General features: G+C 42.1%; 1 gene segment (V, D, J or C); it reads right to left on the bottom strand.

Annotated features, from left to right (window-relative positions):
* Positions 1-12,393: 12,393 nt before the first annotated feature.
* On the bottom strand, positions 12,394-12,964 carry LOC132709629 (immunoglobulin lambda variable 1-40-like). The segment is given in 2 exon segments: positions 12,394-12,776; positions 12,919-12,964. Coding segments are annotated over 2 exon segments (429 nt in total).
* Positions 12,965-13,167: the final 203 nt, after the last annotated feature.

Here is a 13,167-nt window from a genome sequence, read left to right as displayed (position 1 = left end):
TCCACTTCATTATTCAGGGTACCATGTTTTTATTAACTCAAAAGGACTAGGACCATGAAAACTTTACCTGTGCAGTAAATGAAGAGTGCTAAGAAAATCACAGCCCAACCCATGGTCAACTTTGGCAAGGAGGAAAATTACAACCTTCTTCAGATCTTCTCCCTTCCTTTCCTTAAATGCTTCTGCTTTCTCCTTTCGTGCAAATGAGATCTGCCCTCATTGGTTCTACTAGAAAACTTTCTTCCCCAAAATGATTTTGAGGTCTTCTGGTGTCACCAATGACCAGAGAAAACATTTGCATACAGGAGATTTGGAAATTGGGAGGAATTAATAGGTCTCAATTAAAAATCACACTCTGCTGCTTGAGGCACAGGGATATATTTCTGCAGACACACTATTTAATTATACGTGAATTTGACATGGACATGATACATGTAGTTATGTAACTCAACCTCAATCGCATGTAAAACCACATGTCTAGGGAAAAGGAGGAGGACCATAGTCCTTTTGGATACATGGGCTAACCAGGTCTTAAGAAATCCTCATATTCTTTTTTCTTTTTTTTTAATTTTTGGAACAGGTCCCCTGAAGTATATTTGTTGGACCGAACTATTTCCTTTTATCTTTTCCAATTTCACCTCTTACGTGAGGGATGAGTAGCCTACTCTCTCCCTTACAATAGAGGAAGAGACTAGACATTGCAGGAACCACATCTGACTGTCCTTTGGTTTAAGTCGTTTTTAAGTCGTGACTATATGCAGTAATAAATAATTTGTATCTTTCTTATATTTTCTTTCTATAATTCCCAATAAGAAAAATTCCAGTTTGACCTCTATATGTTAGCAAAATTTCTTTCAGCCAGTTCTTTAGTAAATTCCAAAATTATTGTGCCTTTGGGCATTCCCACCACATGTGGTAGTAATTCCCAATGGTCTCTCCACACATCCAGCATATCGAGGATTTCCCCTTATTCATTCGTGCTAATCTTGTGGAGGGGAGGTGCCACTTGTAGAACATCTTATAGAGGTTTTCCTTGTAGGAAGTTGCTAGTGTGATTTTTAATTTTTTCCCATAAACTTTACCAATTGTCCAAATCGATATTGTGCCCAAAATATTTACACCAAAATATCATCGTTTCTTTCACCTGTTCCTTAATCATATCTTGTTCTAATAAGTATCAATATAGTTTACTTCTACATCTCCAGTTTCATGGTGGGCCTGAGGCTGAGGTAAAGGAGGTACCTGTTCATCAGAAAAGATTCATGTTTCCATGAAATTATTTATTTCTCCTGATAAGAACATTTAATAGGTGGTAAGGAAGCAAGGAAGCAAGCAAATAAGTAAGTAAGTAAGTAAGTAAGTAAGTAAGTAAGGTAAGTAACTAAGACGGAGTGGCTCAGTGACTAAGAAGCTGAGCTTGTCAATTGAAAGGTCGAGAGTTCAGTGGTTCAAATCCCGAGTGACGTGTAACGGGATGAGCTCCCATGACTTGTCCCAGCTTCTGCCAACCTAGCAGTTCGAAAGCAGGTAAAAAATGCAAGTAGAAAAATAGGGACCACCTTTGGTGGGAAGGGAACAGCGTTCCGTGTACCTTTGAGGTTGAGTCATGCTGGCCACATGACCACGGAGACGTCTTCAGGCAGTGCTGGCTCTTCGACTTTGAAACGGAGATAAGCACTGCCCCCTAGAGTTCGGAATGACTAGAACATATGTGCAAGCGGGAAATGGGTAGCAAAGATTTTGATAAGATTTGGATGAGTACAGATAATAAATTATTAGCTAAATTGTACAACTATTTAGTAGAATATGACCTGATGGAAGAAGTGGTTAAAGACCCAATGCTAGCATGGGCCAAAAATATTGGGAAAAATATAAATCTGGAAGAATGGGATCAAATATGGAACAACAATATAAGACTTACCAAGGCAACCACTTATAAGGAGAACCAGTACAAGATGATTTATAGGTGGCACTTAGCACCAGCTAGGATTGCCAAGATTTACCCTAACTCAAACCCAAAGTGCTGGAAGTGTGGACACCAGCAAGGTACTTTTTACCACTGCTGGTGGACCTGCTCTCAAGCAAAAAAATATTGGAAGATGATTTGCAATTGGCTCTCAGAAATAATAGGTGAAACCTTTGAATTAGATCCTAAAATACTTCTCCTGGGAATTCTTAAGACGGAAATGGCAAAAAAGAAGAAATACTTGGCAGTGCATATAATAACAGCAGCAAGAATCGCTTTCGCTCAACAATGGAAAGAGAAAAAAATACCAACTAAGGAACAAGTAATTGGCAAAATAATGGAATGTGCTGAGATGAATAAATTAACATTAGAAATTAATGACAGAGAAGATTCTGATTATTATAGCGTATGGGACAAGTGGTACGGGTGGTTAGAGAAGAGGAAATTGAAATAAAAAAGTACAGAGCAAGTACAAGAAATAGTTAAATGAAATAGAAAGAGAAGATGTACTGTAGATGCTTGGAAATATAATAAGGCAAGGAAAGGTTACATGGGTAAGCAAAAGACATGACTTATGTATTTACTAATTTATCGTTAAAGATTATTTTATATATATATATATATAATATATATATATATATATATACACATACACACACACACACACACACTAAGAATGATATGAGAACACATTTTTTTATACCATGTAACTGGTCTGCAAAGATTATCTATATATGTACAATATGTAATTTGCATTTATTTCTTTTTCCATACTATGTAACCGGATGGACAAAAATTGTATTATTATAATTTCTTAATAATAAAACATTAAAATTAAAAAAAAAACATATGTGCAAGCGGAACCTTTACCTTTACCTTAAGTATAGTTCATCATCTAATCTAAAAGAAACACGCATGAATGTGAACATCTTTACAAATTGTTAATCTTAACATCCTTTAGCCCTGGCACAAAAATGCCCCAGAAACCATTTTTTAGCCTATGTCTCAAAACAGTCCCTTTTATCCCACTTTCAAGCAAGTGTTGAAGCACCTGCAAATCATCTCTAGCTTCTCCAATGTTAACGTCTTCTCCTTTCAATATTTGGATTTATAGCACAGGAGGAACTCCAGGCCAAGGATCTCTGGTCTTCCCTGCACCCTTTTCCTCAACACTCCCATCCCAATCATCCCCCTTCCTGGACATTGAGAGGCTTCTTTGAAGAAGAAGATGCACTTGCAGGAATTTCTCTCCTGCATCATTAGCTCAAGTCTCCTCAATCATATGTTAAGATATGTTGCATGTGGTTTCAGTCTGAAGAGGAAGAATGAAGGCTTTTGTCACACTTCCCCATAAGAATTCATCACTGTGGAACATGTTGCCTGCACTGTTCCAGCTACCGCAATAATAAATTGCCTCATCTTCAGCCTGGGCATTGGTGATGGTCAAAGATCCTGTAGTCTCAGACTGGGTGGCAGTCAACCGATTTGAGATCCCTTCTCCCCTGCTGCAGCTGTTACAATGGACAAAACGAGGGCCTTTTCCTGCTTTCTGTTGATGCCAGTCAATCCTGTGGGGACTCTGAGTTGTGCAGGAGAGTGTGATGGTTTCACTCAGGGACACGGAGCTGGAGAGAGGCTGAGTCCAAGTGGACTGACCATCAATGCCTTTAAATAATGGTGTGAAGTAGTGAGGAAAAGAATGAGGGGAGAAAAAGAAAGAAATATACTGTTAACTGATGCACCTTCCTTCACTCTGCACCATTTCCAAGGAAAACTGTTCTTATGAGAATCACAGCCAAATTCTCTCTTGGTCCAGGAAAACTTTACCTGCACAGTAAGCGAGGAGCGCTGAGAAAATCACAGCCAAACCCATGGTCAACCTTGGCAAGGACTATCCTTCTCGGGGGGGAAATTATAACCTTCTTCAGGTCTTCTCCTTGCCTTTCCTTAAATGCTTTGGTTTCACCTCTCCATGCAAATGAGATCTTCGTTCATTGGTTCTACCAGACAACTTTCTTCCCCAAAATGATTTTGAGGTCTTCTGGTTTAGCCAATGACCAGAGGAAACATTTGCATAAAGGAGATTTGGAAACACGATGAATTTGAAAGATCTCAACTAAAAACCAAACGTGCTGCTTGTGTCCTCATATTCTTTTATTTATTTGTTTTAATTTTTGGAACAGGTCACCTGAAGCATAGTTGTTGGACTGAACTGTTTCCTTTTCACTTCTCCTATTTCACCTCTTATGTGAAGGATCATTGGCCTCCTCTCTCCCTTACAGGAGAGGAAGAGACTAGACGTTGGAGGAACCACATCTGACTGCCCTTGGGTTTAAGTCGTTTTTTGGAGAACCATGAAAGAGCAGAAGCAACCCCTATTGGGCACAGATTTTGCAGCACTTGTGTTATCCCCACCTGGGCTGAAGAAACGCAGCATTTGCCATCCAGTAACAGAGTTGGAAGGGACCTAAGAGGTCATCTTGTCCAACCCCCTGTTCATGTAGGAGATCTATACTAGGGATTCGAACCGCCGAACTGCTGACCTTTATGATCGACAAGCTCTGTGTCTTAGCCACTGAGCCATCTAGTCATCCTTTGGGAACCATCATCTCCCTTCTCCTCAAAAACCAGAAGAAGGAGGGGAAAATAAATAAGGTGAACGTTGAAGGGAATAAAATGTGCCTTAATTCTCTCACAGGAGATTCCGCAAGGCCTCCCTTGTTCTTTTTAACCCTTTGATGTGAAGAAAGAGGTAGAGATTTCATCTAAGTTTGCGGTTTCCCTCCTTCTGCATCTCCAGTCCCATGGTGGGCCTGAGGTTGAGGCGAAGGAGGCACCTGTTCATCAGAAAAGATTCACATTTCCATGAAATGATTTATTTCTCCTGATAAGGACATTTAATGGGTGGTAATCATCTATTCATCATCTAATCTAAAAGAAACACACATGAATGTGAATCTGACTTCGATTTTTAAAAAGTCATTTTTAGGTAGAGATTAACCGAATAGCAGAGTTGCAAGGGACCTTAGAGGTCTTCTAGTCCAACCCTCTACCATTCCAGTCAATCATATGTCCAATCTCTGGCTTCTCCAATTTTACATCTTCTCCTTTCAAAATTTCTACTTATATCAGGGACTGAGGGCTGAGGCCATGGATCTGTGGGCTTCTCATCCACCCTCCCATGCCCATCATCCCCTTTTCTGGGCATTCAGAGACTTCTTTGCAGATGGAGATGAACTTGCAGCTCTTTCTCTCATGTCTCTTCAGCTCACGTGTGTCCAGTCACAGATCAAGGTATGTTGCACGTGGTTTCAGTCTCAAGAGGAAGAATAAAGGTTTTTGTCACACTCCCCCATAAGAATTCACCACCGTGCAACACGGTAACTGCACTGTTCCATCTACCACAGTAATAATCTGCCTCGTCTTCAGCTTGCACATTGGTAATGGTCAAAGATCCTGAATTCTGAGATCCAGTGGCTGTGAACCGATTTGGGATCCCTTCTCCCCTGCTGCAGCCATGACAGTGGACAAAACGAGGACCTTGTCCTGCTTTCTGTTGATACCAGTGGATGCTGTAGGAACCTTCAGATGTTGTACAAGGGAGAGTAATGGTTCCACCTGGAGACACGGAGCTGGAGGGAGGCTGAGTCCAAGTTAATTGACCATTGATGCCTTTCCAAAAGGTAGGGAGAGAAAGAATGAGGGGAGAAAAAGAAAGAAATACTGTTAAACTGATGCATCTTCCTTTGCTTTGATCATTTCCAAGGAACCAAGTTCTGAGAATCACAACCAAATCCTCTCCCGGTCCAGGAAAACTTTACCTGTGCAGTAAGTGAGGAGTGCAAGGAAGAACACAGCCCAAGCCATGGTCAACTTTGGCAAGGAATATTCTTTTAGGGAAAGAAATTATAAGGTTCTTCAGATCTTCTCCCTTCCTTTCCTTAAATGCCCCTGCTTTCTCCTTACATGCAAATGAGATCTGCCCTCATTGGTTCTCCTAGAAAACTTTCTTCCCCAAAAGCATTTGAGGTCTTCTGGTTTAACCAATGACCAGAGGAAACATTTGCATAGAGGAGATTTGGAAAACATGAGGAATTAAAAGGTCTCAATGAAAAATCAAACCGTGCTGCTTGTAGAACAGGAAAACTTGTGAATTTCTTCAAACACGCTTCTTTATACGTGAAATTAATGTGAAAATGGTACATGAAATTGGGCAGCTCCACTTAATCTCAATAGTGTGTAAAACCACCAGCCTAGGGAAATGAGGAGGACCATAGTCCATTTGGACAGATGAGCTAAGGCAGGTCATAAGAAATCCTCATATTCTTTTTTTTTTTTTTAATATATTTGGAGGAAGCCATCAGAAGCAGAGTTGGTGGACCTAACCATTTCCTCTTATCCTGCATATTTCACGTGTCCTGTGAGGGATCAGTGCCTTCCACCTTCCCACACTGTAGAGGAAGAGAGGAGACATTTCTGAAGCCACATCTGACCATGCTTTTGCTGAAGTCATTTTTTGGAGAACTGTGAAAGGGCATCAGCAGCCCCTACTGGCCGCTGATATTGCAACATCTGTCTTATCCCCACCTGGGCTGAAGAAATGGAGCATTTCTGTCCTTTGAGGACCATCGTCTTCCTTCTGTTTAAATATCAGAACAAGAAGAGGAAAAAAGATAAGGGGAAGGAAAACAAGAATGTGTCTTCTTTCCTAACTCTCTTATAGAAGATGTCACAAAGCCTCCCTTATTACTTTTAATACTTTGATTTGAAGAAAGACATTTCAGGTATCAATTACATATAAGTCAGGGGCATCATCTTCTCTGGACGTGTCCTTCTCAACTTTAGTGGTGTGCTTGAGGTTGAGGTCAAGGAGGTACCTATTCCTCAGAAGAGTTTTACAATCCCTTTTCTCCCACATCCAGTCTAGTGTTGAAGCAATCATCTGTAACCCCTCCAATTTTGCATCTTCTCCCTTGGTAGTTTATGCTCAAACCAGAGGGGGCTGATGATGCCCTGGGCCTCCCCTGCATCTTCCTCATCCATGCTCCTGTATCCATCATACCAATCTGTAGGATTTCCCTGCACTTTTCCATACTCCTGAATCCATCATGGTCCTTGCCCCATGGACCACTTTTCAGCCTGTGCCCTCATACAGCCCCTTTCCTCCCACATCCAATCTAGGGTTGAAGCATCCTGCCAACCGTCTCTATCTTCTCCAATTTTATGTCTTCTCCTTTTAAAATTTCTTCTTATATCAGGGATGTGGACCTGAGGCCATGGATCTGTGGGCTTCTCATCCACCCTCCCATGCCCATCATCCCCTTTTCTGGGCATTCAGAGACTTCTTTGCAGATGGAGATGAACTTGCAGCTCTTTCTCTCATGTCTCTTCAGCTCAGGAGTCTCCAGTCCCAGATCAAGATATGTTGCACGTGGTTTCAGTCTCAAGAGGAAGAATAAAGGTTTTGGTCACACTTCCCCATAAGAATTCACCACCGTGCAACACGGTAACTGCACTGTTCCATCTACCACAGTAATAATTTGCCTCGTCTTCAGCCTGTGCATTGGTGATGGTCAAAGATCCTGAATTCCCAGATCTGGTGGCTGTGAACCGATTTGGGATCCCTTCTCCCCTGCTACTGCAGCCATCACAGTGGACAAAACGAGGACCTTGTCCTGATTTCTGTTGATACCAGCCAATGCTGTAAGAACCTTCAGATGTTGTACAAGGGAGAGTAATGGTTCCACCTGGAGACACGGAGCTGGAGGGAGGCTGAGTCCAAGTTAACTGACCATTGATGCCTTTCAAAGAGGTAGGGAGAGAAAGAATGAGGGGAGAAAAAGAAAGAAATACTGTTAAACTGATGCATCTTCCTTTGCTTTGCCCATTTCCAAGGAACCAAGTTCTGAGAATCACAACCAAATCCTCTCCCGGTCCAGGAAAACTTTACCTGTGCAGTAAGTGAGGAAAGCTAAGAAAATCACAACCCAACCCATGGTCACCTTTGGCAAGGAATATCCTAGGGAAAGAAATTATAACCTTCTTCAGATCTTCTCCCTTCCTTTCCTTAAATGCTCCTGATTTCTCCTTTCATGCAAATGAGATCTTCATTCATTGGTTCTACTAGAAAACTTTCTTCCCCAAAAGCATTTTGAGGTCTTCTGGTTTAGCCAATGACCGGAGGAAACATTTGCATAGAGGAGATTTGGAAAACACGAAGAATTAAAAGGTCTCAATGAAAAATCAAACAGTGCTGCTTGTAGAACAGGAAAACTTGTCAATTTCTTCATGCACATTATTTTATATGTGAATTTGACATGGAAATGATACATGTAACAGTGCAGCTCTACTTAATCTCCATAGCATGTAAAACCTAATTTGCAATTGCAATAAAATCAAGCGCATAATATTTTTTCCCCAAAAAATAAAGAAAAGAAAAACCACCGGTCTAGTGAAAAAGAAGAAAACCATACTCCATTTGGATAGGAAGAGAGGAGACATTTCAGGAGGCACATCTGGCCATGCTTTTGCTTATGTTGTTCTTTGGAAAAACCGTGAAAGGGCATCATCAACCCCTACTGGCCACTGATTTTGCAACATCTGAATCATCACCATCTGGGCTGAGGAAATTCAGCATTTGCTGAATCCTCTGAGGAGCATCCTCCTTCGTCTCCTCCCAGGATAGAAAATAAATAACTTGAAAGACAATAAGAATGGAACAAAATGTGTCTTCTTCCTTAATTCTCTCTCAGAAGATGTCACAAAGCCTCCCTTATTGTTTTTTTTTTAACACTTTGATCTGAAGAGAGACATTGTAGGTAGAGATTTCACATAAATTTGTGGTATCTCTCTTGGTCCATCTCCTGAAGCAGCCACCTGAAGCAGAGTTGGTGGACCCAACCATTTCTTCTTGTCCTGCATATTTCATGTGTCCGGTGAGGGATCAGCGCCTTCCACCTTCCCACACTGTAAAGGAAGAGAGGAGACATTTCTGAAGCCACATCTGACCATGCTTTTGCTGTAGTCATTTGTTGGAGAACTGTGAAAGGGCATCAGCAGCCCCTACTGGCCGCTGATATTGCAACATCTGTGTTATCACCATCTGGGCTGAAGAAATGGAGCATTTCTGTCCTTTGAGGACCATCGTCTTCCTTCTGTTTAAATATCAGAACAAGAAGAGGAAAAAAGATAAGGGGAAGGAGAACAAGAATGTGTCTTCTTTCCTAACTCTCTTACAGAAGATGTCACAAAGCCTCCCTTGTTGCTTCTAATACTTTGATTTGAAGAAAGACATTTCAAGTATCAATTACATATAAGTCAGGGGCATCATCTTCTCTGGACGTGTCCTTCTCAACTTCGTGTGGTGTGCTTGAGGTTGAGGTCAAAGAGGTACCTATTCCTCAGAAGAGTTCTACAATCCCTTTTCACCCACATCCAGTCTAGTGTTGAAGCAATCATCTGTAACCCCTCCAATTTTGCATCTTCTCCCTTGGTAGTTTATGCTCAAACCAGAGGGGGCTGATGATGCCCTGGGCCTCCCCTGCATCTTCCTCATCCATGCTCCTGTATCCATCATACCGATCTGTAGGATTTCCCTGCACTTTTCCATACTCCTGAATCCATCATGGTCCTTGCCCCATGGACCACTTTTCAGCCTGTGCCCTCATACAGCCCCTTTCCTCCCACATCCAATCTAGGGTTGAAGCATCCTGCCAATCGTCTCTATCTTCTCCAATTTTACGCCTTCTCCTTTCAAAATTTCTTCTTATATCACGGATGCGAGCTGAGGCCATGGATCTGTGGGCTTCTCATCCACCCTCTCATGCCCATCATCCCCTTTTCTGGGCATTCAGAGACTTCTTTGCAGATGGAGATGAATTTGCAGCTCTTTCTCTCATGTCTCTTCAGCTCAGGAGTCTCCAGTCCCAGATCAAGATATGTTGCACGTGGTTTCAGTCTCAAGAGGAAGAATAAAGGTTTTGGTCACACTTCCCCATAAGAATTCACCACCGTGCAACACGGTAACTGCACTGTTCCATCTACCACAGTAATAATTTGCCTCGTCTCCAGCCTGTGCATTGGTGATGGTCAAAGATCCTGAATTCCCAGATCTGGTGGCTGTGAACCGATTTGGGATCCCTTCTCCCCTGCTACTGCAGCCATCACAGTGGACAAAACGAGGACCTTGTCCTGATTTCTGTTGATACCAGTGGATGCTGTAGGAACCTTCAGATGTTGTACAAGGGAGAGTAATGGTTCCACCTGGAGACACGGAGCTGGAGGGAGGCTGAGTCCAAGTTAACTGACCATTGACACCTTTCAATGAGGTAGGGAGAGAAAGAATGAGGGGAGAAAAAGAAAGAAATACTGTTAAACTGATGCATCTTCCTTTGCTTTGCCCATTTCCAAGGAACCAAGTTCTGAGAATCACAACCAAATCCTCTCCAAGTCCAGGAAAACTTTACCTGTGCAGTAAGTGAGGAGTGCAAGGAAGAACACAGCCCAAGCCATGGTCAACTTTGGCAAGGAATATTCTTTTAGGGAAAGAAATTATAAGGTTCTTCAGATCTTCTCCCTTCCTTTCCTTAAATGCTCCTGCTTTCTCCTTTCATGCAAATGAGATCTTCATTCATTGGTTCTACTAGAAAACTTTCTTCCCCAAAAGCATTTTGAGGTCTTCTGGTTTAGCCAATTACCAGAGGAAACATTTGCATACAGGAGATTTGGAAAACATGAGGAATTAAAAGGTCTCAATGAAAAATCAAACAGTGCTACTTGTAGAACAGGAAAACTTGTCAATTTCTTCATGCACATTATTTTATATGTGAATTTGACATGGAAATGATACATGTAATAGTGCAGCTCTACTTAATCTCCATAGCATGTAAAACCTAATTTGCAATTGCAATAAAATCAAGCGCATAATATTTTTTCCCCAAAAAATAAAGAAAAGAAAAACCACCGGTCTAGTGAAACAGAAGAAAACCATACTCCATTTGGATAGGAAGAGAGGAGACATTTCAGGAGGCACATCTGGCCATGCTTTTGCTTACATTGTTCTTTGGAAAAACTGTGAAAGGGCATCATCAACCCCTACTGGCCACTGATTTTGCAACATCTGAATCATCACCATCTGGGCTGAGGAAATTCAGCAGTTGCTGAATCCTTTGAGAAGCATCCTCCTTTGTCTCCTCCCAGGACAGAAAATAAATAACTTGAAAGAGAATAAGAATGGAACAAAATGTGTCTTCTTCCTTAATTCTCTCTCAGAAGATGTCACAAAGCCTCCCTTATTGTTTTTTTTTTAACACTTTGATCTGAAGAGAGACATTGTAGGTAGAGATTTCACGTAAGTTTTGTGGTATCTCTCTTGGTCCATCTCCTGAAGCAGCCACCTGAAGCAGAGTTGGTGGACCCAACCATTTCTTCTTGTCCTGCATATTTCATGTGTCCGGTGAGGGATCAGTGCCTTCCACCTTCCCACACTGTAAAGGAAGATAGGAGACATTTCTGAAGCCACATCTGACCATGCTTTTGCTGAAGTCATTTGTTGGAGAACTTTGAAAGGGCATCAGCAGCCCCTACTGGCCGCTGATATTGCAACATCTGTGTTATCACCATCTGGGCTGAAGAAATGGAGCATTTCTGTCCTTTGAGGACCATCGTCTTCCTTCTGTTTAAATATCAGAAGAGGAAAAAAGATAAGGGGAAGGAGAACAAGAATGTGTCTTCTTTCCTAACTCTCTTACAAAAGATTTCACAAAGCCTCCCTTGTTGCTTTTAATACTTTGATTTGAAGAAAGACATTTCAGGTATCAATTACATATAAGTCAAGGACATCATCTTCTCTGGATGTGTCCTCCTCAACTTTAGTGGTGTGCTTGAGGTTGAGGTCAAGGAGGTACCCATTCCTCAGAAGAGTTCTACAATCCCTTTTCTCCCACATCCAGTCTAGTGTTGAAGCAATCATCTGTAACCCCTCCAATTTTGCATCTTCTCCCTTGGTAGTTTATGCTCAAACCAGAGAGGGCTGATGATGCCCTGGGCTTCCCCTGCATCTTCCTCATCCATGCTCCTGTATCCATCATACCGATCTGTAGGATTTCCCTGCACTTTTCCATACTCCTGAATCCATCATGGTCCTTGCTCCATGGACCACTTTTCAGCCTGTGCCCTCATACAGCCCCTTTCCTCCCACATCCAATCTGGGGTTGAAGCATCCTGCCAATCGTCTCTATCTTCTCCAATTTTACGCCTTCTCCTTTCAAAATTTCTTCTTATATCACGGATGCGAGCTGAGGCCATGGATCTGTGGGCTTCTCATCCACCCTCCCATGCCCATCATCCCCTTTTCTGGGCATTCAGAGACTTCTTTGCAGATGGAGATGAATTTGCAGCTCTTTCTCTCATGTCTCTCCCGTCCCAGATCAAGGTATGTTGCACGTGGTTTCAGTCTCAAGAGGAACAATAAAGGTTTTTGTCACACTTCCCCATAAGAATTCACCACTGTGGAACACGTTGCCTGTACTGTCCCAGCTAGCACAGTAATAATCTGCCTCGTCTTCAGCCTGGGCATTGGTGATGGCCAGAGATCCTGTACTCCCAGATCTGGTGGCAGTGAACCGATTTGGGATCCCTTCTCCCCTGTTGCAGCCATCACAGTGGACAAAACGAGGGGATTTTCCTGCTTTCTGTTGATACCAATAGATGCTGTAGGAACTATGAGTTCTTGTACAGGAGATCGTAATGGTTCCACCTGGGGACACGGAGCTGGAGGGAGGCTGGATCCAACTTTCTTGACAGTCAATACCTTTAAAAGGGAGAAAGAGAGCGGTGAAGTAAAGGAAAAAATACAGTATCTGTGATCCACTTTATTATTCTTAAATATTTCAGGGAACCGTGTTTTTATTAAACTCAAAAGGCAAGCCGCTCTTGGACCAGGAAAGCTTTACCTGTGCAGTAAATGAAGAGTGCTAATAAAACCACAGCCCAACTCATGGTCAGCTTTGGCAAGGAGTATCCTTCTAAGGAGGAAAATTACAACCTTCTTCAGATCTTCTCCCTTCCTTTCCTTAAATGCCCCTGCATTCTCCTTTCATGCAAATGAGATCTGCCCTCATTGGTTCTCCTAGAAAACTTTCTTCCCCAAAATGATTTTGAGATCCTCTGGTGTCACCAATGACCAGAGAAAACATTTGCAT

Source organism: Pantherophis guttatus, chromosome 17 (genome assembly GCF_059756535.1).
Source record: "Pantherophis guttatus breed Tessera chromosome 17, ASM5975653v1, whole genome shotgun sequence".
Classification (NCBI taxonomy): domain Eukaryota; kingdom Metazoa; phylum Chordata; class Lepidosauria; order Squamata; family Colubridae; genus Pantherophis; species Pantherophis guttatus.
The sequence above is the reverse complement of the archived record's forward strand: the minus strand, read 5'-3'. Positions and strand labels throughout refer to the sequence as shown.